Genomic DNA, 26,809 nt, shown 5'->3' on the forward strand with positions numbered 1-26,809 from the left:
TAAATTTTGCTCCCTTCCCCCCATTTTCTTCTCCAAGTGGCACACAGACAAATAATGAATTAGTTCCCGCAGTACTATTCTCTCTCTTGGTTCATCCTCTAGAGAAACACACTTCCCCGTGGAAGAAAGCAGAGATCCTCTCACCCCTTTTTGAGAAATAGCCCATGGGTCTGACCGTGCCTTCTCCGTTTGCAAGGGACAGACATACCTCATGTAGCAACATGCTGTAGTGAATCAAGAGACTTTCCTTTCCTGTATTATAGCTGGGATATCTTATAAATAACAATTGCTGTAGGTCTACTCACTATTCCTACTATAAATCAGTTAAGCTTACATGCAGAGTAAATACATGAAGAAATGAAAGCGGGTTGAGTATATTCTCATCTCCCTCCTAGGGGAGAATTTACAGAAACAAGTTGCCTGTCTGTAATGACCTAGGGTCACTTGCTGCTCAGAGCCTTTTAAAGACATCAATCAGATGTCCTAGCAGTCAATTCCCATGAAATGAGTTAGCTGGAGGCTAGTCTAACAAATCAGAGCAGCAACTTTTAGCTGTGGGAACAGATTTACAAGTTTTTCTGAGCAGCTGTAGATCAAGACAAAATCTCCCTGAGCATGCCGATCTGGCCATTCTGACCTCAGCTGTTGCTTTTGCTCTAGACTAGGGAATTGCTATTAATTGAAGTTGGAAGTATCAAAAGCAGTTCAGGTTATGCCTGTTCCTGCGTGTCTTCTGCAAGAAGTGGGGGGTACTTTTGATTCTTGTGAAGCCAGTTCAAGGTGGTGCAACCTGCCTCGTAGCTCTGGCTCTGAAGAGGTACGTGTCAACGTTGCTGAGTGGCTCCGGCAGCTCAGAAAATCAAACCTATCTCCCTAAGATGGTGATAAAACCACAGCAAAATCCCTAGCAGCAGTTATAGCACACCTGCTTCTCAGCACTATGAGAAACTTGCACTTTAGCTGTAAGGCTTGAAAGGATAATTCCAACCCTCAATGAAACAAGATGTTAGAATTCAAGTTGTGAAGGTGCGCATTAAAAGTATAGCCCTGCAAATAGAGCACAGCAGATCAGAATATATCTATTTCCAAGAACAATTTGATTTTTGATACATTGATTTTTTTTCCCACATGTTCAAGATTAAATATGTGTTTTTTGAGATAACATCTCTACTCTGGTGGGAAGCCTCTCGGGGCACCTCCTGCTGCTAAACACACAGAGTGGAAGTCTTGCAATGGAGGAGCTCAGCATTGTCTCAGATTAAAAGAAATACCATTACACCAGACTGTTGTTGAAGTTTTTATTTTTATCATTAATTTTGAAAAAAAAACTCCCAACAAACAACACTGTTCAATTATGCAAAAATGTCTATGGATCCATACAAGGAAAAGGCAAAACTATCTCTAAATATTTCTTAAAACATCGTTCTTGCTGCTCGTGGCTTCAGTGGTGATATGCCAGACACACACTGGCATTGGAGGAGAGCAGGATTTACCTCTCTTAAAAGTCAAGGTATTCTTTTTATATCAAAGAAAATTGTATATACTCCTATGTTTTCTAATGGTGTGAATCAACGATTCTTCTTAATACTATGCATTCATGCAAAATACATCATAGCTGAAAACCTTGGGGCATCTTGGAATGGCGAGGTTGCAGATGTCTTGCTGGACGAATCAAGTGAAGCAGCCCGGTGCTAAGTGCCGGCATCGCTCACCCCCTTGATGGGAGGTAGCCTAACGAGCCAGAATGGCGTTGGCTGTATCGCAGCACCGCAGCTCAGACAGAACTTGAAACGACTGAGGAAATTTCTGTATGCTTTAGACGTGGGAAAACCCTGCTGTACAACTGCTCCGTTAACACATTTTTGTGGTGTTCTCCATACGCAGCAGCAGATCTGACTTCTATTTTCTGGTTTTATCTCCCCCTTTCCCGTGGCTTTTCCTAACTGCCCCTCTCCACTGGTTGCTGTAGTCTCCACCACTGGAGAAAGCCCCCCAGAAGACTCATTGAGGGGGCAGTGCATGAAATGCTGTGGCCATATTTCTTCCAACAATCCTTATGCTTAAGGAAAGGGGGTGATTATACCCAGTCTGACACCTGGGACCCTCAGAAGGGGAGCGTTGTGTTGGCTCAGTCCCCTCCCTAAGGCAGGTGCGTTAAGGAGATACAGACCTGCGATGCTGGGGAGAGCACGGATCTCTCTGGATTTGCTGGAGGAGCCCAAAAGCAACGGATTAGAGCTGCACTGGAGGTTGGTGTGTCTCGTGGTGGGGATGGCTGACAGCTTGAGATGGCTGGCTCGCAGAGCCGCTGCCGGGGCTAGCCCAGGCACCCCAGGAGCGCTGGTGGAGAGCTACCCATGCTAAACACTGCGTGTTTTGTTACCAGGGCTGTGGCTGAGCAGCAGGGAAGGGGGCAAGCCGCCTCCAAGCCCTACCTGTGCCCCCAGAGACACGTGGAGCTCATGGGGCCGAAGATGCTGGCTGCGGGGCACAGGCTGGGGCAGGCAGAAAGAGGAGGCTCAGCAGGGACAGAGACTGGAAGGAGAACATATGCAGGCAGAGGTGATGGAAAGGAAGATTTTCTTCCAGAGGTCCCTGAGGAGCTGTGAGTTTGTTGCAAGGCAGGAGGCCATGAAAAATGGAGAAGAGTCATAGTGCCAGGATGCATGGAGGACGAGGGAGAGTTTATGCCCAGTGTCTCACCCAGCTCATCTATGCTTTCTCTTGCTGCAGAAACTACCTTGTTCAGATTTGTGGTTTTAACAAAACCAGTACTTCAAGTATTGTGTGAGCACCTTCGGGCTCACCTTCAGGGAAAGAGCACAGGCAGTCCCAGCTCTGAGGGGTACCTGGGCTGGGGTTGCTCACTTTTAAGAACCACTCCTGCCTGACATTCAGACCCCTGCCCTGCAGCTTGGGCAGGGGAATGAGACCCAGATCCTTGGCATGGGGTGATTCAAATGTGCCTCTCCCATCAGCATCCTAACAGACAGACAAGTAGTCAAATCCTCTTGCAACTTCTCCCCAGCCAGGTGAGCATATAGAGATGAACAGACAGATGTTTCACCAAGGGCAAGATGGAGATGGGGCTCCTGCACACCCTCCTCCCCGTGTAGGACAGCCAAGGGCCCCCTCCAGACACAGGACTGATTGACACTGGTTCTCCTGTTTCTGGAGCAAGTGTGCTAACCCATAGACCTATACAAGACCTTTTGCAGCCAAGCTTTAAAAGAAAATAGCAACAGCAAGTCTGTTGGCAAAGAACCTAATGCCAGTGCTGTAAGTTAGGCTTGCTTTTAAAATACCTAGAGATGGAAATCTACAAGACGTAATGGTTATGACGCAGGAGAAACACATGGTGTCCTGGCAGAAACACATCCAGTTAAAAAGAAAAAACAAAAAGTGCTATTTAGAACATGAAAATTGGTTATTCAACACCACCCAGGCACACACAAATTGAGGAAATCCTAAAGTAGTTCTAAGTCTGGACCTGGTCCAACCCACTGACACCCCTGGAGTTCACCTGGGTTTCTAAGCAGTGGAAGAGTAATCGGCAATCCTCATTCTGTATTTTGAAGTAATACAAACTATTTTATTTGTCCCATAAAACTTGGCACTAGTGATCAGACAGAGCTGTGGCATGTTCTGAGCTTGCTCTAAAAGATGCTGCTAGAAATTTCTGCTTTGCCTCCTTACCAAAGGTCACGCTGTCTGTAATTTCTCATTGTTTAACAAGCTGCTTGCTTACAAGTGCTGCCAGCGTAACCAAAACAGGCAGTCGTTCACTCACCCACTGGAACTCATCTCTCCTGTGCATGAAACACGTACAATGAACTTTGCCATTCCTACTTAAATACGAGCTTTTGCAAACCCACAGGCTCCCACAGCTGCCTGCAGTGCTGAAAACTTGCCCCCTCCCCTGGGATGTGGGACTGAAGCAGCTTGATGTAATTGTTCCATAGGGCCGCTGGGTCATGGGAACCGATGCCACAGGAGACATGCCGGGCTCCTGGGCCTCCCCTGCGGTCCTGCAGCCTCCAGCAGCTGGGAGCCTCCAGGGGATGAGCTGGGGCCGGCTGCTCAGCGAGGGGTGTCCAGGGGCTGCCTGCAGCTAGAGGCATCCCTGTGGAGGGGGGATGCTCTTGCTCCATAGCTTGCATTGATGAATAGCCTACCATAATTCAGTACAAGAGAAGAGCATGGTGATGGGGGACAGAAATGCAACCAGAGCTCTTCCTAATCCCATAGGCACCTGTCGCCATCTTTAGACTCCCAAATACTTGTACAGTCTGGCTGGCACCTGCAATTCCATACCTACTCCCTAGTGAGCTTAGCCTCCTTTACCTGTGCGCTTCCAGTGGTGTTAGTGCTGGAAGAGGCACCTGGAGGAACAAATCGTGCCTGTTGGTGGCTGCTGGCCCACAGTGGGCTCACATTGAGCAGGAGGCAGGGCTGCTGCACAAAGCACCGCTCCATCCCCTTGCTGCAGGCAGTTCCCAAGGAGGATGTGCTTGCCTGTCAGCTATTTTTATTAGTATTTGTGCTAGAGCAGTGGTCGTGAACTCCTGGCACGCATACCAGCCTCACTGCTTGCAAGGCAAGAGTACAAAAGGACCCTGGTCCCACCCTTTCTTCCCAGTTTTTGGTCCCCACCAGGTCCCAGGGTCAGCAAGCATAGGAGAGAGATGGGCTTTGCCTCTCCTCAGTGGGGGAGAGCGGCTGGGAGAAGAAGTTGGATTTGGAGAGGATGGGCAGGAATAAGTGACTGGTGATGTGAAAGGGTTTGCTACTGCTGATTTGCAGGGTGAAACTGGGCTCCAGCACAAGGCTGGAGATTTTGGCCAGCACTTCCCCCTTGCTGAAGGTTACCACTTCTCTCAGGGTTTTGCACATTCACCCTCTATAATCTGCCACATCAGCACGAAGCCCACCCGACCCATCAGAGACAGGCAAGAGGGCTGGAGCAGCCGACGTGAGGAGCTGGCAACCTGCAGCAAGGGCCAGTGTTTCTTTCCTGCTACTCCCCCCCTGCAGCTCTGAAGTATAAAAATGAATGCAGTTTTCTTTATAAGTATGGATTTCTCCTGCCCCCAATACTTCTTCTAGCGTGGGGGTAGTGCTCAGGGATGGTGCTCTGCTCTGTGTTTGCAGGTCTCCTATCCCCAGGCAGGTGTCCCGGGCCAGCTAAATACAGCCACGGTTGCCCCACTCTGCACCGAGCTCTCCACACGCACCAGAGCCAGCCTGGACCCGTGCCGGTGCCCCGGCACTGGGCAGCCTGCCCGTCCTTGGCCCTCCGCGCTGGAGCTGGTTTCCCTGCCCCCTTTAGTCGGCTCAGCTGGCTTGTTCCGTTGGGGGCTGGGAGGAAATTTCCCTCAAATCACTCTGGCAGGGACCCTGTGTGATTTTAATTTTCTAGCCAGGGAAAGGGTGCCTTGAACATTTTTTGCTTCCTTCGCTCCTTACCCCTGCAATACCCGAGTGGCAGCTTCCCATCCTGTAGCCACTTGCCATTTTTTGAGATGTGAAATGCTCTGTCTCATTAAAGTTTTGAGGATTTCGTGTTTTTTTTTCAAGAAATTCCAAATTCACCTACAAATGAGTTTTCACCACAAAAATGGGGAAAGTTTTGGAAAAAAAATAACATGGAGAGTTCATTTTAACTTTTCAAAAACTGCTTTTCTTTGCAAATGGAAAAATGTTTTGTTTCTGTCACACCATGAGTCTGACAACACCGCCTGCCACTTGTTTCACCTCCCTTCAAATCCACTTGTGCTGAAGACTCCGAAGCCTTCCTCGGTAATCTCGCATAGTGACTCACTGTCTTTATAGTCTTCACAAGTCCCTCTGCAAAGTGCATCCCCTCGAGAGGGTCTTGTAACTAAACTCCTGGGTTTCCAACCCGCCCTGGCTCTGTTTCTGCTCTCACCTTGCCCTCCCTGTCCCATCCTTTAAGGCTCTCTGAAGTGCTCTCTGAATGGCTTCTCCGAGTCTCATCTTCCTCTGTCCCCTGACACAGAAGGAGACCGGGGTGTCTGCATTCCTCTTGGTGATGTTGAACGAAGCAGAAACGTAAACGAGCCCGAATGGCAGCGATGTAGGAAGTGGGCGTTTCACAGTGCTTGCAAGTCTGACAGGCATGGCAAAGATGAGGAATGCCACTGACAGTGACAACGACGGCGAAGTCGAGCCTCATTTGGGGGCCCTGCTGCGGAGGCCTCTTTTGGACAGTGATGAACAAGATCAAACTGGAGGGAACCACAAGAGGGGTAAAAATGAGATAATTAATGACAGAAGTGAAGATAATTATTGCATTGCTGCTCCGAGAGCCCTCGGCGAGCAGAGCTTGCGAGTCCTTCATTTGGTGAAATCCCCCATCCCACTGAGAAGGCAGGACAGGCTCCGAAGAAGAGCACAGGCGCGAGATGAGAGGGGCTCAGGCCGACTGTGCCGGTGCTGTGTGGGGGACAGGACCCTCAGGCACCGCGCTGCACTGGCAGCTGTCAAAAGAAGGGACCAGCATTGTCCCCAGTGGGGAAAATTATGCCCAGCACCAAGTTGAGATAGCTGAGAAGCTCTCCTGAAACTGCAGGTGACTGCAGGTCCATTGGTGTGGGCATGGAGGTCACGTCGGCGATGGCCAGACTTAGGACATACACAGTGAATTTGCTCCTCTTCATCCTGGAGCACAGAAACCAGAGGATGATACCATTCCCACTGAATCCCAAAGTGGTGGTGGGAAGCGCTCACCTGACAAAGACTGCCTTCAGAAATAACATGCTGTCTTCTCAGCCCTTGGATTCGGTCTTGTTAGGCTTTGCTGGGTCTGTAATGAGGGACAACATGGTGTTTGGCTCTGTCATGGTGTCACTTGAACCGAGAGCTCTTTGTCAGCAAGCGGGGGATGTTCTGCCATCAGTTTGCATTACTGAAGTTGATGGAAAAATATCATCATCTTATTATCAAATAGTTTAAAAGTTCATAGGTGGTATAATTCAGAGAGATTGCAAACAACTTAATTTCTCATGAGTCCAAAGTATTAGGAACAGAATAGTCTCTGAATGTTACTTTAATCAAACAAATTACTTCACCAAAGGAGAAATGGGTTTATCAGACACCTCGGAGTTAAAGCCGATATGCATTTCATACTGCATATTCTATCACAGCTGTTTTACTGAGTGATTCCCAGTTCCCTGTTACAGCAGGGTTACAAAGATCTCGGCGCACGTAGGAAAAGGGGAAGGTAAATATAGTTTCTTGCAGAGAGAAAGCTGCTCATTGGAGAGGACTTCTGCAAAGGTTAGAAATAAAATTCTGCAAGTTACGCAAACGTCCAAGCTGACAGCATTGAGCTGATGGCACAGCAGAGATTCTCTTTTAAATAGCACTGCATGCAAAGAAATAACTAGAAAAAAAAATACGATGTGGGCCTAGTGATCTTACTTTTGTGGATGAGTATCAGGAATCCAGAGCCCCGAAGCAATGAAGAATGCTTCTTCTCTTGTGATAAAGACCCAGCAAATGTGACCATGTTAACAAATTACCTGTATTACAATGCGCTTTGTCAACTACTAAGTACTTTTTGTGGAAACCAATCTGATAAAATCATAACTACCATCAAAGAAAAAAATCACCACAGCTAGATCAAGTCTTGTTTATGTAACCAAAATGTTTGTAATTTTTTAGAGCACACAAAGTCATTGATCAAAATCATTTGTGTCCCTCTGTGTTAAAATGGCGATTAATGCATTGTGTTAAAACACAAAAATATGCAAGTATATACACGTAACTCACGGTATCATTTGATCTTGCGCCTTTTGCTATCTAGTATAGTTTGCTCATATTTATATGAAAAAAAAGTACCATGTAAAAGTACCAAGCACAAAGTACCAAGCATCTTTTACCCAATTTATGGTAATAACAGCTGATAATGCTCAGTGCTTTGTGGGACTGGGGCCTACATTTTCCACGAGTCATGAACTTTGTCGGAATTTGTCTCCAAGGATCTAACCGGGGATGCAACGCAGATCCCTCCAGCTCTGGCGTGCTGATTTCCATCGTTCTCTGTATCCAACAGAAAAGGGGAGAGCTTGTTTGTTTTATAGGCTTGTGCTCCCTGAGGCTGTGTCTCCTTGCCTTGAGACACAGCCTCAATACGTCTGTGGTGAGGAAGGGCTGGGTACTCAGCTCTGTCACCGTGACCTTCCCCAGAGTGTCCTGGGTTATCTCCTGTCAACAGAGGCGAAGGACCGCCTTATCAGTCTGCTTTCAGAGAGCTAACAGGGAATGCCCAGGGGCATTTTAAAAGTATATAAATAAGAATAAAACCCTACCGTTGCTCTTTAAAAATGAGACTATGAAAACTGGAACAAAAAAAAAGATTTTAAGTTTGGGATGAAATCTTCATTCTGGTGCATTTGATCTCTGAGTTTTGAACGAAATGGCAAAAATCCTTTAGGCAGTTTAAATACTTCTTTAGTATTTAATGTATACTCCATTAATTAAAAAGACTCAGAAAAATTTGAGTACTAGATGTCATTGATTTAAAACAATAAGCCAACCAGTATTGCAATTCAAATTACTTTTCTTCTTTCGTAAGCAAAGTAGGCCAGGAGGCATTTGCTAAGACTCTTGTTTTATGCTCACAGCGCCCACACCCACCATCCCCATGTCGTCCTTGCTGAGACAGAACGTGAGCCTTGTGGCAGCCTCACGTGCTTTTTCGGCTCCCTTGAAGGAGGAACTGTGGGCACAAGGGCGTAGACTTGCTATTGCAATTGTTTACGGCGGCTCTGGTCTACAGGGAATGGCAGGAGATGGCCGCCTTCTTTCTCATACAACTCTCTCACTTGCAAGACCTGCAAACGAAGCAAATGGGATGCTGAAGGCTCCACTGGTCGTACAGGAATGGAAAGTCCCAGACATACCCATGAACTAGATTAAAGCTAAGTAAGCAGACTTTATTAGTACCACTGCTGCAGACACAGTGCTCAAATCCAGAATTCCCAAGAGCAGAGCAGATGCAAAGGAGAATATACTGATTTTTTTTTGCACTAAACTGAAGCGAGATCATTAATGTGCTGAAGTATGTGGGAGCGCAGGACTAGAACGGAACTCTTACTTTCCAAAGACCGATTTCTTGTTATTGCATAAAAAAAAAAATCGCATATTTAAGCTGATCATGCTCCTTCCTAAAAGTATTCAGGATTTTCTGCCCCTTCTTCTCCCAGCTTGTCCAGAAACCGCGGTCCTTTAACAACCAGATCAGTTTCCAGCCCAGATGCACTATCATGCTGGAGGTGATACGATCTTGTCAGCCAGGCCAAGGCACTCTGACACTTTTAGATAATGTCTGACATAAGTAACCATGTTATTTCCTAACTGGAGGAAAAAATGTGCTGCACAGGCAGTTTTCCTCAGTTTTTCAGAACAAAAATATAAGTCAAGATTCAAGCAAGTTCCAGGCTGGGTCCTGTTCCCAGTCAAGCCAAGGGTGAGCTTTGCTGGAGGTTTTGATGGGAGCTGCTGAGGTAATGAAAATGTTTAAGATACATGCTTAAAAATAATTACTTTTATCTTGAATAATGCCAGCATGTCAATTTTTGTGGAAAATGGGTAATTGTGAAGAATTGCACGCGTTCAGTGGCAGCCACCATGCTCATGGCGAGGGGAACCCTGGCTAATCCAGCTCATGACTTCTTCGCCAAGCGGGTTAGTGACGTCCCACAGTCTATAGATGAGCCGTGTGGGAGAAGGGCGAAAGGCAAAGCCAAGGCAGGTCACCGTGTGCGCTCGGACAAGCTCCAGGGCTGATGTTGTAACTGGAGGGACAGCACAAAGCCTCCAAAAAGGTAACATTTCCTCAATGCTCAGTGAATCTAAAGGGTTAAGAGGAAAGAGAAGGTTTTCTTTTCTGCCTAAATTAGGAAAGCGAAGAAACTTCTGAGATTCCCTGTTTCATGTGTATGTCTGTGTCCTGGAAGACCTGTACCAAATAAAGACCTCATGTAAACAATCGGGCAAAAATAAATCGTCTGTCTGAGGTAGAAGGAGCACATTGTAAGAGGGGGTGAGGGCAGCCCCCTGGAGCCAGCGGGTGATTTTGGAATGAGCATGTATGGAGAGAAGAGCTTTTATTGCTGGTGGTGTGACAGGAGGAGGGCATGAAGCAGGTTATGATTAGACTGAGTGTGGAGACCTGCTGGGCAGAAATGCAATGATGGGATGTTGCAGGGAGATCCTGAAGATGCGTGCTCTCCATACTAGTTTTACTCGTGCTTTAAGGGCTCTGTCTGCATTGAAGTAAAGGAAAAAGTCACATGGCTTTTTTCTTCAGAGGTTTTTTCCTTTCCATCATTCCTCTCTTTTAATTTTCCCAATCTCTCACAAGTGCCTTGTCTGGCACTTCAAGTGGTCACAAGAAGGAAGTTAACATCTCTCAAGGGAGAGCTGCAGAGCATGTAGGTGATGAGAGAAAGGGCAGAGCAAAAAAAAAGGAAGAAAAGAGGAAATTAGAAAAAAAGCTGTGGACATTGGAGTAATATGGAGGACAAAGGAGGCACAACAGTCATTTTAGCGCTGCTTATTCTGCTCCTTTTGCTTGGTCCAATTCAACGCAGGGCTGAAAGTTTGAAGCCAATGCAATGGCAGAAATACTATTTTAAGGAGTGTTTGTTTTGAAATCAGCTGTCAAACAGACGATTTGGCAGCCCAGGCCTTTGCCTAGCCCCAGGAGGGCATCTCTGGCTTCTACATCCATCAGATTGTGAAGTTATCCAAGAGTAGAAGGGACCAGGGCAGAAGCCCAAAAAGGAAATGCTTCCCCTCCTTTCCCCAGAAGTGTTTCCAAATCCTCATCTGAGAGAAACAGCTTGGCTTTGGCATATGAGAATGAAATGACCCTAGAAGGGAAAGGCCACCTGTGCCTATTCCAGAAGGTTTTTGACTCTTATGCAATATTTTGTATGGAAAGAAAGGCTTTTCAAAGCACAAACATGCAATTCACCTCGTGGTGCTACAACAGCCATGTCCGAGAACGATACAAGCGGTCGATCTGCTTGTGATACAAGGGTGTACTTGAGATACGTGAGGAACAAGCGAAACTATGAGTATTGCCACTCCGGAAGATCATGCCTGTTACTGCAGTTGGGGAGTGCTCTCGGCTGTGAATTAGGGCACAGAATGTATCTCTTGTTGCATTAACATAAAGGCCTGTTTTTGGAAGCCAGAAGGTATAATTAGGCTTACTCAATCACAGGTTTCCATCGGGGAAGTCTGTTTCACCACTGACACAAGGGGATGAATGCTTGAAAAGCCTGGCCTTGTTTTGCCTGGCACGATATGCCTTCAGGAAACCCGCACTTACAGTTTAATGATCATCACAAGAAAGATTTGCATTTGCAATTATGGGACAGACAGTGCCACCCCCTCAGCTGTTTCTTCCCAGCTGATGAAAATGTGAAGACTGAAGCATTTAAGCCTTGATTGAATAAAGTGCCTGAACACAGTCTTGAATTTCGGTGATGTGATTTAAGGAATGCACTCATGCCATGCTGAATTGAGCTTGCCTTTCAGAAGAGTTAGTGGTTTGTATACCGTACAGAGCCTTTGTATTCAGAGGCCCCACCCTGATCCCATCCTCAGGTACACATACCAGCTTGCTTAAGTAGCTGAGAAGATGCAAGAAACCCCTGTAAAACTAGTTAGCTGGGATCAGGAAGCACCCTATAGCCTGGGGCTCACTCCCTGTTATTGAGCGCACAAATTCTGTAGTGTAGTTTAACTCTGCCAAAACAGGATTAGTAGATGTACATGGAGACTATCACAGGTGATAGGAACAAAACATGCATGTTTACAGGTCCCGGCCAGCATCCTCCCATATTGCCTCCTCTGTCACAGCACAGTCGTCAAACCGACGGTCATGATCCAAGAGACATGGGCTCCAGTGACTCGTCTGACACGTGAGGGATGAACCTCACTGCCTCGTCGTCCTGACACGGTGCCGCGTGCAGCTCTCACTGTAACCGGCCACTGTCTCCACGGCTCTCCTGGAGCTCCCCATCATGCACAGATCATCGCCAGCATATGGAAGCAGGAGAAGGTGAGCCCCACAACCTCCCTCATCATCACTGTGCAGGGGTATGACTGCTGGTAGACCCGTTAGCACCAGCTTCAGAAATTCATTCATCTGTACAGTCCCCGGCACAAGGCAAGCTGCGGCGGTAGCAGGCAGGTAGCGCACACCAAGGCTGCCACGGCAGCTCTGCGCTGGCGCTGGACGTCTGCGCCTTGCCTGCAGGGCCAACGGGGCGCTCCTGGCCCAGAACGGTGGTGACCTGCCGGCGGCTGACCGCTTTGAGACCATTTCCTTGCTCTGTGCTCTTGCAGTTCTCCTCCTCCCCTATTATTCCAGTCCATCATTTACTTGAAAAGGAGGGGGCAGCCCTCCAGCGCCCATTTCAGGACTCTGTCCCTCAAGTCACCTGGCAGCACTGAAGGATGGCACTCGACCTCTACGTGGTGTCAAAAGACATCACAATGTCTGCAAAAGTTTCCAGTGAAAGAAAGAGATAAAGTCCATCTGGCTGTTTTGCTAATCTCTTTACCTGCTTTTCTTCTTCTGACTAATATGGTTTCTACACCATCAACTCTGTTCTAGTCTCTTACAGATTCTTCCTTCCCCCATCCCTGTCCCCCAAAAAACAACACCAGAAACCAAGCCTTTCTTCACCCGGGAGAGTAGTAAGTTTAATTTTGGCAAGATGTATGTGTATAAATATTATGCATATTATATATTATACAGTCATCTGGAGTGTTGGTACATTCAGCCTGATGAGGAGGCGCTGTCCAGCTCTGTGACTGACACCTCGTTATCTTCTTCCATCAATCCATATTTAGAGGATACTAAGGAAATAGCTTTGCTGGGAATATATCTCAGATCAGAGTCTGGTTTCTTTGTACCGCAGCAGAACAGTCCGCATGACAACGTAGGTGGAGAAAACTCAATCTGTCATGGGTATTAAGTGTGCCTTGAGTCACGCGTGTAAACTCTGCTCCTAAATGAGAATGTATATTCCTATCAGTGGGAACGTGAGTGCATGTAAACCACAACAAGGTATTAAAAGATTAGGCCAGGAACTGGGAGAAAAAAATATAGGGCAGTGAGGCACAGAAACAGGACAGATGATACAGAGCTGCCAACCTTCTAGCTTTTTAACCTACGTGCCTCGTGAGCTGTTAAAGTGCAGTTAAGTGCCTCCTTGCCAGGACTACATCTTGTGGGTTTTACTGGGACTGTGCAGGCTGGGGGGCTGGTGGTAACCTGAACATTTCTGTGCTACCCTGGCTCTCCTCTGCACAGCCAGCTCAGCCCCACTCCACCCCACCCACCTGGAGACATGCCCTGAAGCCCTCCCTGCGGCTGGCTCCACTGTGGCCAGCAGCACGGATTGCATGGCCAAGAGCCAAACAGAAATGCTGGTGTGTTGCTTGTAGGGCAAGAAAAATCCTGTGTCCTTGACATCAAAAGATAAAGGGAAAGCATGACAAGGAAGAAAAAACATAGTCCTAGGAAATGTGTTCAGCAGGAAACAGAGGCAGCAATAGTCCCTGGAGCATCTAAATTTTGAGGAAAATATTTGTTATTAACAAAAGACTGAGATTTCAAGTGAGTCTGAACACATTTTAGTTGCTGGAAGTCCCTGTTAAGGGGAGGGAGAATGCAGTGGTGTCTTTAACCTCTCCACCTCAGAGGAAGAAGGAACCTGACGTTTTGATGCAGGAAGAAGTGGAATTCCTAAAAAATGCAGAACTTCAGTTTCTTTACCTCCAGCTGCAATTCAGTTGGTTATTGTTCACTACCTAACTTATTTGGTGTTACCTCATCTCTACAGAGCAAATGCTGTTACCAAACCAACCTATGAATAGAAGAGGACAAGTCAATACTGTTTCTGGAAGCAAACTGATGACACAGCCAATATAGATGTTCATGCTGAAGCTTTGGCAAGATGTACCACCACATCACTGTGGGAGCTAGGAATCCTGAACCTGGAGTCCTCAAGAGCACTGGAGGACTGGATCCCCTTGTTGCCTGGTTTACTGACACGGATTTCCATGGCTTTGTGATGATTTACCACAGCTGAGCATCTTGTTCCATTTCTGTCACAGGTATAAAGGAGAAAGTTGGAAAAGGTGGAAAAATAAAAAAAGCCAAGACCACTTGTTCTTACTGTAATAGAATCAAACTCTGTTCTTACTGTGTTAGTGAGGCTGAAGTAGTAAGTGAATTCCTTGTATTTTAAATATTTATATTAGTATGCTAGTTAAGCATCTCACAGATTTGAAGTTATCCTCCCAGTGTTCCCATGTTACTCCCATTTTGCAGAGGAGGGATTTTTACGAGGATGAGGAACTCTGAGACAGAGTAAACACGGGCCTCATGATTTCTACCCTCAGAATCATTGTTTTACTACACTTTAAAAATATCCTTTTGCAGAAAATATGATGGCTTTGTTTGATATTTTAGGATTCTAGATCCACTCCGGGTATATATGCTTGATAGAAGAGACAGAGAGCTCAGAGTTTTCATTCAGTGACCTTCTGGCTTTATGCAGTAAAAATACTGCATGAGCTTGTTTTGCACTTGTGCTCAAGCTAGATCACCTTGAAAAATACAAATTATCTCTGAGTCTATATTTTGTCTTTGAAAAGAGACTAGTATAGAAGCAGTTTAAAAATAACAGAAAAACTTTACTCAAAGGAAAATATTTGGCTACTTGAGATTTTTCATTTTAAAAATTCAACATTTGGGAAAAATCCTAAAGTAGAAAGAAGTATTTCACTTCTGAAATGATGTTTTCATGCACTGTGCTCTGGTTCATCTCTGTCAGGCAGGCTCCCAGTCGGACAGCAAGAGAAAAGAGGATTGTATTACAAAGTCCTATTCCATGGTGCCCTGTGGGAGCTTCATTCCAGTAAAGGAGAACTGAGACATGAGAAAACTGGGCTACAGTTTCCCTGTAGAACCACAATGTGATATCCACAATGAAATTTTCATTTTAAAATACTGAATTAATCCATGGACTTTTAGACCACTTTCACAGTTCAGATGGAAATTCCTTTATTAAATCCCAGCATCATATAGCAATACACAGCTCTTTCAGTCATGTCACTACAAAGCTCTCGTCTAATTACATCCATATACAGTAGTTATATCTGCAAGCATGCCAATAGATGACTTGTAAAGGTTTTGCCCTAAGGAGTCACACACCTGTCCTGGCTGAGTCCAAAGAGTGTTCAGAAAAGGCTGTCAACAATTCCTATGTCATCTGCCTTGATTTTTTGAAGTACTGGTGCCTCCATACAGCAGTTATCATCCTTTTAAATAATTTTCCAATAGAAGGGATCCTGAGCGCCATAGCTATTTCTCTTCTGTGTAGGAGCAGAGTGCAGGGAGATAGGTGGACCACCAGACTTCAGCTGAAAAATCATGAGAGTTCAGTGAACCCAACCAAAGAGACTAAGGTTTCACAGTAACAAGCATCAAGGATTTTACTTAACCACCTATTCCTGCAGTGAATAACGGCTAACTTCTGTGATAGGTTGGAAATGCATGTAAATGATGAATATGTGATACAGAATAAAAATAAAAAGAGGGGTAAAAGAAAGAAGACAGGCAGATTGGTACAATCAGGAGTAAAGATTATTTCAGGGCAGTCTTTCTTACTAGGGCAGGCACTTCACATAACTTATTCTGACCAGCAACTCTCTTTCAAGAAGGATTTGGACATCTGTTGATTGGAACCTCCAGAAACAACACAAGTTAAAGGATAGCGCACCATGGTACCAGACCCTTCTTTCATTATCTTTATCAGTAATACAAAATGTCTTAGTGGTATGCCAAGTATATAACCACACCATCTTATCCTAAACGAAGTAAAAGCTAAGTTTACTGGCTACTTGGCACTCCAACTTTTTCTTCCAACCTTTTGTCATGGAAAGCTCTGACTCATCTCTGTCATGTCTATCTCATATTTTCTAATCCTGTAACTTCTGCTTTGCACAACTGAAGTTAAAATGGTCTAAATTGCCTGTACTAGCTCATCATATATGCCAAGTTATTACTCCCATTCTTACCCTATTCTCTCCCCAATGGTTTCCTGTCTTACATATATAAAATTAAAATGTAGAATGAAAATACTATTTCCTGTATTGTCTTACACTACATAGCAGTGGTGGCCCTACTGCTTGGTAGCTGGTGGGGCTGCCAGCAGGCAGGTGCAGTGTATTTTCTCTTCTGATGTGGGATGACGTTGGGTTTGGTGCTAGCGTTTGTGCCATCGGTGACTGGCCCAAGAGGAAAATAAGAGTCAGAATGATTTTAGCAAAGGTAGATTCCTGCTGGGGACAGACCCCACTGTCCCCAAGGTAAGAGCTGCCACCTGCTACATGTGTTAGGACTAAAGGATAGGTCTACAAACAGTTGAGGAGCCTCTGAAACCCAAGGATAGAAGAGACCTCCTCACATTCAGCGTGCCTGAAGATAGGAGCTGTCTGAATAAGCCAGGTTTTGTGAAGGACTCATGGCGATTTCTCGTGAAGAGGGAGACAGGGAACAAAACGTCGGTGAGGCTTTCCAGGGGACTGACTGCTAATGACCAAAGACTCAGACAGGCGAAACGTAAGCAAAAGCGGATCAGAGTACAGAAAGATGCGAGGCTGGTTTGTGAAGAAAGAAGACAGCTGCTCTGTACTTCATTAAGGCCCAGGTTCACCCTCTCCATGACTCGGTATTTAAAAGACGTGTAGATGAGGTGCTTAGGGACATGGTGTAGTGGGCATGGTGGTGTTGGGTTGATGGTTGGACTCGATGATCTTAGAGGTCTTTTCCAACCTTACTGATTCTATGATTGGTGGGAGGCAGGCAAAGAGCGGGAACACATTTCCACTTGCAAAGGACCTTCTAAACCAACAGATACAGAAATATGTTATGGAGATTCTTTGAGAGGTGAACGCTTGTGGGTTTTAGTAAAGATATGTATTCTTTTCCTTGCCCAGGAATACCTTTTCCATTCACTTTTCATAACTTCTCAAATTTTATATTTTTTCCTCCCCCCCCCAAAAAAACACATAAAGATGGGCAATAGGAAACCTTGTTATTTTATATTAGTTTCTCCGAAGCTCACAGCATCACTAAGAGCTCCTCGCTTCCCGGTACTCTCCCTCCCCTCTGCTCCCCACCCCTCTCTGGTTTGGCAAACTCCCTGCCATTGCCCTCTGGCTGCTTCCTCACCACAGGACACCGAGGTACGAGCTCGGATCCAGAACATCGCGTGTGCTGCACCCAGGCGGGTAAACGCGGCCACCTGGTACCGTATCAACGCGTCTGTACAGCTTCTGTACCCAAACTGGCCCATTTCCCCTCTGGTTGTGGGGTTGCACAAGTGGAGTCAGCCTAGGGTTGTCCTCCCCCCCCCGGCAGAAACGTGCCCGGGCAGCAGAGGCCTCGCCCGGGTGCTGCAGAGCGGGAGCTCTGCTCCTCCTGCCGCCCGCACCGCCCCTGAGCGCCCAGCCCGGGCGTGCCAGCCGGGCCGCCCTGGTGGGGAGAAAGAAGGCGCGGCTGAAGACAGGAGCAGGAACATCTCCAAATCCTCCCGTGCTCACGTGACAGGCAGTCCGTAAGTTACGTGTAAACAACTCCCCCAACCTGCCACCAGTCTGGGCAACGCGGCAACGGGCCTGGCACCTCACTTTGCTTCCAGAGATTTCCAGAGCCCTGCACGCCGCTTTTGGGCCCGTCTACCCCTCGCTTTCTATCCGCTACTAACTACCCTTTTCTCATCAGCCATTTCAGAGCAGAACCTGAAATGCATGAATCATCCAAACCCATCTCTGACAAAGAATAGAAAAGTAATCTGAAAATAGCTTTACTAAACTATTTTAGGGGCCTGTATGGTCCCAACAGTAATCATAAACTGCCCATCTCTCACTAGCCGCCTTATTCTTACCTCTGATAAGGTTCTTCGCAGGTTCTCAGAGTACACCTAGTTTTCAGGCCCTCTGCCACAGGCCCTAAATCCACTTTCCTAAACAACACGCAGCGAGTCTTAACTGCCCAGAAAAAAAAATTATTAATTCACCCCTACCAACTTTAGTTGTCAAAATCTCTCAGTAGGATTTCAGGATTAAGCAGTAATCCTTGCTTTTGGAGCCTGCTATTCCATACTGTTCTCATAAAAACACAATCCTATGATAGCCATTAACAGGATTTTACAACTGGCCTTATAACAACTGAGCAGCCACTGAGGTGTCTTCATCCTAACCCTGATTCTGGACTTAGTCTTCTTAGTATCTTCTGTTTTCTTGAATCTTATCTCCTATCATAACTTTACTTTTACCTATGAACAGCTGATCCCTGCTGGCCTCAAAACTAGCTAGTGACACATACTTTCACCTTGCTTTGCAGAAGCCAACAATAAATCCAGCTCTCACACCTGTTGCCTATAAAACACCATCCACCAATTACCACCCTCTAGGGAACTGGGCATATGCTAGGATAATGGCTGATACAAGTAGGATAAAAGATGTCTAGCAAGTTCTGTGGTGGGTTTTGGGTTAGGGTAACCCTAACTCCTACTTTGACGATATTCTCATATCACCTATTGAGGAGTAACCATAAGTCATTCTGGCTCTTCTAGTATCTGTGAGCCTTAATAGATCTTAAGACACTTAGGACCCATGCATTTGTCCCCATTGTGCCCCAGAGTCCTCTGTTTGCTCTCCATAGCACCCTTGAGTCCTCTGATTGGGCTTTGGTCATCTTACAACCCCTCTGTTTTCCACTGTGCCCCTCAGCCCTGTTAGTTGTTTGAGCCCAGCTCTTCTTTTCCTCTGAAACCTAAGCCCAACTCCTAACTTTTGTTTAAGCTGAATAATTATGGAATGAATTTCAGCTGGAAAGTGGTAATGACTGAATGACCATCAGGAAAAATTGCACTGCCTGAAAGTGCTGCCGAAGCTCATCCCTTAGAGGTTTTTGTCATGGCTGTGTAAGTATATAATTAGGAGATCTAACTCCCAGGTACACAGAGGCTCTTTTATATACTGGCACCTATATCAACCACATAAACCCCTCTAATTTGGTTTAGAAATCCTAGGTTGTTGAGTTTTGTTTAATGAATGAATTGCGAGTCCTTTTCAGGTTGCCTTCTGCTTCCAGTAATTGGAGATATAAGAACATGGAATTATTCAAAGGCTCAAAGCAAAATGATAAAAAGGTAACACAGCTAGCTTTGTACATACAGGATATTTGAAATTGTTAGTACATTCAGTTTACATCCACTGCAAGGCTACTCTGTCCCACCAGGTAGTGTATGAGAGAAATTTTTTAGGATAAATTATCATTCATGTCACATATTGCTGTATATTCAGTTTAGATTGAAATTAACAGAGTATCTATATTGTCCATCATGTCTTTATTGTCAATACTAATTTCTAGTCCTAAGATCTGTTGGGGTTCCATGCTTCGTTCTTGTAGTCCCCTTGTTCAATATCTGAATAGTCGAACTGATTCAGAAATAGCCACTCCATCTCTTGGCAGCATCTGATATAAACACTCCAATGGTCAGCAGGCGCGGGGTCCCCCTATGCTATTCAACCATCCTGTTACTCCTGAAGTCTCCAAGGATAAGCTGTGTTCGTGATATATTCCCCTCAAGACAAGGTTTCACTCTGCTGCCCTGGCCATGTAGATGATGACTGATGGTGCCCCAGGGAGCAGTCATGAAGGAGGTGCTGTGTGCGTGTGAGAGAGGTGTCACAAACCACCCGCCCCGTGGAGACACGGGGGCCAGGGCATCCCCGATTTTGGATTGTGTTTGCGCAGCGGATTGAGTGGGCTACGAACCCAGGTACCTGGTCAATCTTGAAATGTTGACATGTTCCTACAATGACCCTTCTCATTACTCATATGCATATCTCATTTTATGGGAAAGGAACAGGTTTTTTTCTTTTTCAGAGGTAGCTTGAAATTTTTGGTCCCATAGCTGTTGAACGTAAGGTGGACTACGGCTTAAGCCAACAAAAGCAATTAGAAGTTGTTTTTATTTCACTTTATTTCTTTCCTAACTTTATTCTGACCCTCCACTTTGGGGTCATTTATTTCTCACATTAGTTAGTAGTTTCTCCCGTTTGGGGATTTGGTAGTTTTAGTGAAACATTGAAAGGAGAAGACCAAGCAAATTCTCTCCTTTTTTGGCTAAGAATGTTTGTTCTGCTAATATCTGAATATAAAAACAACCTAATACTTGGTGCAAAAGCAGGGGACATCCTCAGGGGACTTTTTCAAAGAGTTTATCTGCTCCTAGGCCTGTTTGAACTTTTCAGGGGAACAGATTTTCACTTCGCATAGCTGGGTTTTTTTGGTACAATAATCTCAAGATATAGTTTTTACCAAGAGGAATGGATGTATGAGACTAACACAACGATGTGGGTATTTTCTTTGCTCTGTGGTTTCTTTCTTTCTGTCTGTTTTCTTCATTCCATGAATTAGTTTTACTCCCTTCCTCCCTTCCCTCTTTTTCTCTCTTTTCTTTCTCTTTCCTTCTCTTTTTTCTCACCTTCTATCTTTTTTCTCTTTCTTTCTTTCTTTCTTCTCTTTCATTCTCCCTCTCTGTCTTTCTTGCTTTCTTGTTTTCTCATATAAAAAAAAATAAGGCAAATTTACAAATCAACTTCTATTATTTTAGATGGCATTTGGTGGCACAGTTCTAAATTTGAGATTTTTCCTTCTTCAGATCTTATAATCCCCAAATAGATTTCCTACTCACTTCGTGTTTGTTTGTTTAAACTATGTCTCTTGGTATTGTAGCAGCTCAGGACAACTTTCCATACACTGCCGTTCAGTTCCCACAAGAGTTAACTCCCAGGCTTTCAGCTAGATGACTTGCCAGTTACTGAGTGGTGATGCCATTTGAAGCACAGCCTCGGATGATGAGCCTGGGGCCCTTTGCTTGGCATGCCTCAGACATTTGGAGCAATGGGAGAACTGCACACTTCTTTTTGAGGAAGTCATGGTCAGAGTCAGTCTTCGCTCCCCCTTCTTACCAAAGGCAAATGGTTGGAGAAGGTAACCTTCAGCTTCTTCAAGAAAGTTCTTCAACAGCTTCAGGGAAATCTGAACAAACCATGGATGTATCTGGAAGGAGAGGACTCTTTCCATTCTCATCTCTGAATGCTCTCACGTGGGAATGACCTTAGTAAGTCCAGAACTTTTTCCTCTTCGTTTTACTCTCCAGACAGAAATACCCCATTTATACGGAGATATGAATGAAGAACTTTCTTGAGTCTTTTCGTGCTGTTCTTTTTTTCCTTTCCTATTTGTTTTAACACTTGAAGTAGATCACTTCTCCTCTCTTTCTCCAGTGAAGCTTTACTACACTTCCAGCAGCACAGTGTTTGAGCACCTTCCCTCTGCAGTTTTTGCAGAACACTGCTTTTGGGAGGCTTGCCACTCATTCTGGTCACTGCATTTACCTGTTGCATTCACACTCACTTCTCTACCACATTTCCAGCTGTGTTGTTTGTTCCCTCCAACTGAGTCTCAGACGGTGGCACAGTCAAGATCCAGGTGGTATCATCATTAACATTTTTGTGCAGGTTTAAATTCCAGCAAGCCCTGAGGCTTCCCAGGTTGCTTACTGAATGCTCTTTTTTAGACTGTGATGTTGTGTCTTAAGAAGCTGTTTTGAACCCAGGAAACCCAGGGCTCATGAGAGAAAATTTATGATTGGGGTCAATGGCTCTGTTTAAATAATCATTGCAAAAGTTAGCCCCAGTAAAACTTCTTTACTTTGCATTTGATGTTCTTAACTGCTTGAGGATACAGGTAAATTCCCATTATGGTATGTTAATGAACAAGGCTGCTTATACGGATGAACCAAGTCAGCTGGGCAAGCTTATTGCCAACAGTTAGTCCCCATTAACATCAGTAAATCAGCAAGGGTCCTGAACGTGACTCTGCATTATCACAGGGGCAGCCGGGAAGTTAACAGCGAAGGGTGCATGAAATATTCATATGAAAATCAGCTAAAGCCAATGCTGCTAATTCTTTGTTATGAGAGAAAAGAAGACATACAAAAGGAGAACTTGTTCCATAACTCAGCAAAACAACAGTTATAACCATTGTAACAATGACAGGGAACCTGAACAACTACTTCTCCTTGTGATGGGTTGGATTTGTAATGCTTGCAGGATATTGCAGTTGTGCTAAGTGTTCGGAGTGTGTAAACATGGTTAAATTATGTTATGCTATGATAAATGACACTTAAAGCTGGTCAAAAATAACTGTCTCAAAACAGTGGCATTTTGCTTTCCCTCCACCTCTGTACTTGGAGGGAATACAATGCTGAGTAACTACATATTATTTTTACTTACTTAATTAAAGCCCTTCCTGGAAAAGAGATGTTGGTATCAATTTTTTTAAAAACCAAAAAACTTATGAGCCAAATTCACTTGAAATACATGTGTTTAACTTAAAATTAATGTCATTAGCTTCAACGGGAGCAGAATAGACTTGTCTGGAAACAATCTAGGGCTCTAACAAGAACCACCAATGCTATCTGTGACCACTGTATCATGAAACTTTGCAACGTGATGGAGATGTTGCTTGTCCAAGAGCTCTTTGAGGATATCTCTTTAGCTGTGGTTTAGCACCCATATGCTGAACCCCATAGAGAAGAAAGCTCAGGATTTCTGCTGGCATGATGGGCTTAGCAATCTTTAACATTGCCAAGAGTAGTTCCACCTGGGTTTCAGCTAGTATCAGTATATCAAGGCTGGTTTTCCTTTTGCTAAGGCTTTCAGATATGACCAGAAAATGAGGGTCCACAAAACAGAAAGAAAAAGGGGAGGGGAGGAGCACACAATGCTCACAGTATATTTTTATACATATTTACAGAAGGAAGAGCTGTGCTATCCAAACTTGAGCTTTCCCCATGGATGAGTCAAACATAACGTTTCATCCCAGCGAAGGCACAGAGAACATCTCAATGCACAGAAACATTTCTACACAGGAAAGAGTCTGGGAGATATTGACCCCACTTTGGGTAATTATGATCATCTCCTTCCTGGGTTTTTGTGAAAATGGAATTGTCCTCTGGTGCCTCTGCTTCCAGATCAAAAGAAACCCATTCACTGCGTACATCACACACCTGTCCATTGCTGACATCTCCTTACTGCTTTGTACATTTATTCTATCAATTGAGTACATTGCCGGTTTTGGATTCGCATATGGTTTTTACTATTATATAACCACCACACTATCCATTATCTTCCTTCTTGGATATAATACTGGTCTCTATCTTCTGACAGCCATTAGTATTGAGAGGTGTCTGTCTATTGTTTACCCCATCTGGTACCGATGCCACCGGTCACAGCACCAATCGGCAATTGTGTGTGCAATTCTGTGGACTCTGTCTTTTCTGATGACAGTAGCCGAATACTTAACATGCAAAGATGATTCAATGAAGGAACAGTTCGACGATGGCAACCATTGCCAAGCACTGCTCATCTTCACATGGATCCTGACTTTCATGATCTTCATTCCTCTAATGATTCTGTCCAGCCTGATCTTGGTTATCAGGATTCATCGTAACTCCCTGAGACCTCATTCGTCAAAGCTCTACATCATCATTGTGGCCACAGTCATTGTCTTCCTCATCTTTGCCATGCCTATGAGGCTGTTGTACCTTCTGAATTACCACCACTGGTCGTCTTTGCTCAGCCAGCAGAACCACGTCACCGTTGTTCTCTCCACTGTTAACAGTAGCATCAACCCCCTTGTGTACTTCTTCGTAGGAAGCAGCAAGAAGAAAAGGTTCAAGGAGAGCCTCAAAGTGGTTCTTAGTAGAGCACTCGCTGATGGGTTGCGGCCGAGAAGCCAGGAAGTTGGCATGAGTTTGGATATAGCTGAAACAATTTTCTAAAGCTTAGGGGGGAAACTCTAGGAGCAAATAATTGGACTTGGAAGGTTTAATAAACCACTGCAAAACTAAAAACTTTTTTCTTCCACAGAATGTAAAAAGCAGTGGTGAAATGGTATGGTTATCTTTGGTGATTGAGCAATGGAAAAATATGGACTAGAATAAAGATAACTTTTATTTGTATTTTCTTAATTATTCAAACACATGCTACATCCTGATGTGACTATGTCAGTCAAAGATACCGCAGTGGAAAAGAGACAGGCCAACAGAGAATATAAAAAAAGGACACAGAAATATGTTATAAATAGTGTGACATTTATACAAGCACTGAGCACCCATAAATGCTATTGAAGTCATCAGGGCCTGTGTGTATTCGCATTTTTAAAAGTCAAACCCACTAAACGCAGGATTCATGTTACATACTGGGATTTAGTTTCAACTGTTTCCAGCTTGTTTAAGTGCGCAAAAGAGCTGCTCCCTGGGGGGGAACAGAGGAAGAAATCCACGTATGAGAGTAAGTCCCCATACATACCCACAAACATACAGTGTAGCTCTGGTGTAGCGAGACAGTTAAGTATGCACTAAATGGTCAAGTTCCTCTGTGGTTAAGGGACTACTTCAGAGCCTCTTTTCAAAGTATATGTTGCATAATTTCCAGTGACATCAACATTTCTGTGGGTCCTTGGATAGTTCGGTACCTGACACACAGGAGTAGCTAGCAACATAGCGATGTTGTCAACTCACAGAGGGCTTTTGCCCTAATTATGAAGGGTGGGGCTGGCTTATCCCCAAAATGTAAGTGTTCCTGTAGGTTTAGTTACTCAGGGAGTCTATGAGAAAGTCAGTCCCAACACTTGCTGTCCCAGCCACGTATTCAGTACTTAGCTGTTCTCTGGAGAATATATATTCCCCGAGTGGTCTCTCTGGTTTATAACGATCGATTTTAGATGAACGGAAAAAAAGAAGGGTGCCTCACACAATGCACGACCGGGGCTACACCCCAGTCACACTCTTCCAGCTGACTGCCTCCTTCTGTTGTACTCCCAGGGTACCGGGACTGGTATTTTGTGGAGTTTAATTCCCAGGGCCACTTGCCCAACTATAGCCAAGCTGCAGAGGGGAGAGGAAGACAACAGCAAGGAGGGGACGGGGCTAGGTCAGGTTTACCAGACAGACACAGAACATGGGGGGTCTGGGCAGTCAGAGAGCTGTGCCACTTTCAAAGAGGCGTCTGGGAGATGCATTTGCTTCTGGCCCCCACGGAGCTCCAAATTCAGCAGGAACCGAGACCTCCTGCCACAGGCAGGAGCAGCATCTTCAGCTTCCCGCCAAGTTTCCATTGGCACACTTAATAGCTAACTGGGGAAAGAAAAATACAACCTACCCCTCCTTTGTTGAAAGATTGCCAGTCCTGGAATAAGGAAGATGGTAGGTTAAGACTGAGGATTGGATGGGAATTCACATAGAGAAGAGATCTCAGAAGGACAAGTATTCCTTCTACGCATGTGCCCTTTTCTCCTTAAAGTGTTGCAGTGTGTCACTGCAGAAAAGCCTCAGGAAAAGGGGGAGGTTACCCTTATATCTTCCTAATTCCCTCACTCCATCGAAACCTTTATCTGTGACAGCCCCTCTATTTATCCCAGTTTTTCTCTTTGAAACTCTAGTCCCAGGCCAGTCACCTCTATTGATGTAGGTGGTAGATGAGTGCAGTCTGCTTCTCTCTTCGGGCAGTGATCTGCTGTACTGCTGGAATGAAAAGTCAGCAGAGCAGCTTCTCATTGCTGATGGTGAGTGCAGGATACGGCAAGCAGGGCTGTGGACACCCTGGGAGGGTCAGGGGGAATGAGTGGGTGGGATGTCCACATACATGTGGCATGTGTGTGCACGCGCCTGCTGGGGGCTGGGGGACTGTCGGGGAATTTGTCAACATTGATAAACGCCATAAACTTGAATACTAGGGGAGATCTAGCCCAGAAAAAAACGCCAGACTCTTCTCTAAAGCCATTCCCTACTCATATCTCAAGACCCTTTACAATAACCACATGGAGAACCAGAGAGAGGAGCAAATCTGCATGAAGCATGTTCAAAACATGCTTCTACTGTAACCCCACATGTAACGCGGCTCTCTCAAAGTGATTCAGGTGAGAGAAGGCATATTATTTACAGTGCTTCAACATACCCAGATTATTATGACAGTTCTGGGTTAAGGATCACTACGCATGCAGCCAGGGCAGTAGATCTGAAGAGGCAATAATATACAGCAGGGCAGTTTGAGTGCTCGTGAGCTGAATAGGTGCTCTAGGACTTTTAGCTTCTTACCCCTTTTCACCTGTGTCTGGCCATGCCCTCAAATGTTTCAGAATTTGGACAACTATCCATAGATCAGTTCACAGAGCAGACAAAATCAACATTCATCATGAGATGAACGTCCAGAAGGATGAATAAGAGTGAACAGCTAGTAGTTGAAAAATGATTAATGTTTCCCAGTCCACGGATAAAAATATCTTAGGGATGTTCTTCTTTATCACAGTGCATGATGACTCGACTCTGTGCAGACAGGCTGCAGTACAAGGGGAACTGATAAGCACGTTATTCCATCATTTAAAAAAAAACCAAGGAAAATGTGACACTTCATTTGTTGCACAAGAAGAATGTGATTCTCCACCAGCCTGCATTTTTAAAAATGGTTTGCATCTGTGGGAGAGGGTGAAATAACCCTGTGCAGGTCAGGCGGTGTTAATAAGCACTTCGCAGTGATGCACGACAGGAAAGATTGTCTTGTGGGTAAAGTACTAGCCATGGAGTTTAGAGATGTGGGTTCTGTTTTAATG

At 45.1% G+C, this 26,809-nt stretch overlaps 1 protein-coding gene and 1 long non-coding RNA gene across 2 annotated transcripts; both read left to right on the forward strand.

Moving 5' to 3' along the window:
- Nucleotides 1-7,920: 7,920 nt before the first annotated feature.
- LOC142080584 (uncharacterized) lies at nt 7,921-14,500 on the forward strand. Its single transcript, XR_012673049.1, has 2 exons — nt 7,921-9,530; nt 13,893-14,500. It is a non-coding gene; the product is annotated as an uncharacterized LOC142080584 (long non-coding RNA).
- A 4,641-nt stretch (nt 14,501-19,141) lies between these two features.
- Nucleotides 19,142-25,513, forward strand: MAS1 (MAS1 proto-oncogene, G protein-coupled receptor). Its single transcript, XM_075146261.1, has 2 exons — nt 19,142-21,254; nt 22,955-25,513. Exon 2 carries the CDS (start codon nt 22,992-22,994, stop codon nt 23,979-23,981), a length of 990 nt encoding a protein of 329 aa, XP_075002362.1. The 5' UTR covers nt 19,142-21,254; nt 22,955-22,991; the 3' UTR covers nt 23,982-25,513.
- Nucleotides 25,514-26,809: the final 1,296 nt, after the last annotated feature.

The sequence above is a fragment of the Calonectris borealis genome, chromosome 3, assembly GCF_964195595.1.
Source record: "Calonectris borealis chromosome 3, bCalBor7.hap1.2, whole genome shotgun sequence".
Classification (NCBI taxonomy): domain Eukaryota; kingdom Metazoa; phylum Chordata; class Aves; order Procellariiformes; family Procellariidae; genus Calonectris; species Calonectris borealis.

What these genes read in the sequence shown, in the direction of transcription:
- MAS1 (XM_075146261.1), top strand. Translation starts at nt 22,992, where the DNA reads ATGGATGAGTCAAACATAACGTTTCATCCCAGCGAAGGCACAGAGAAC.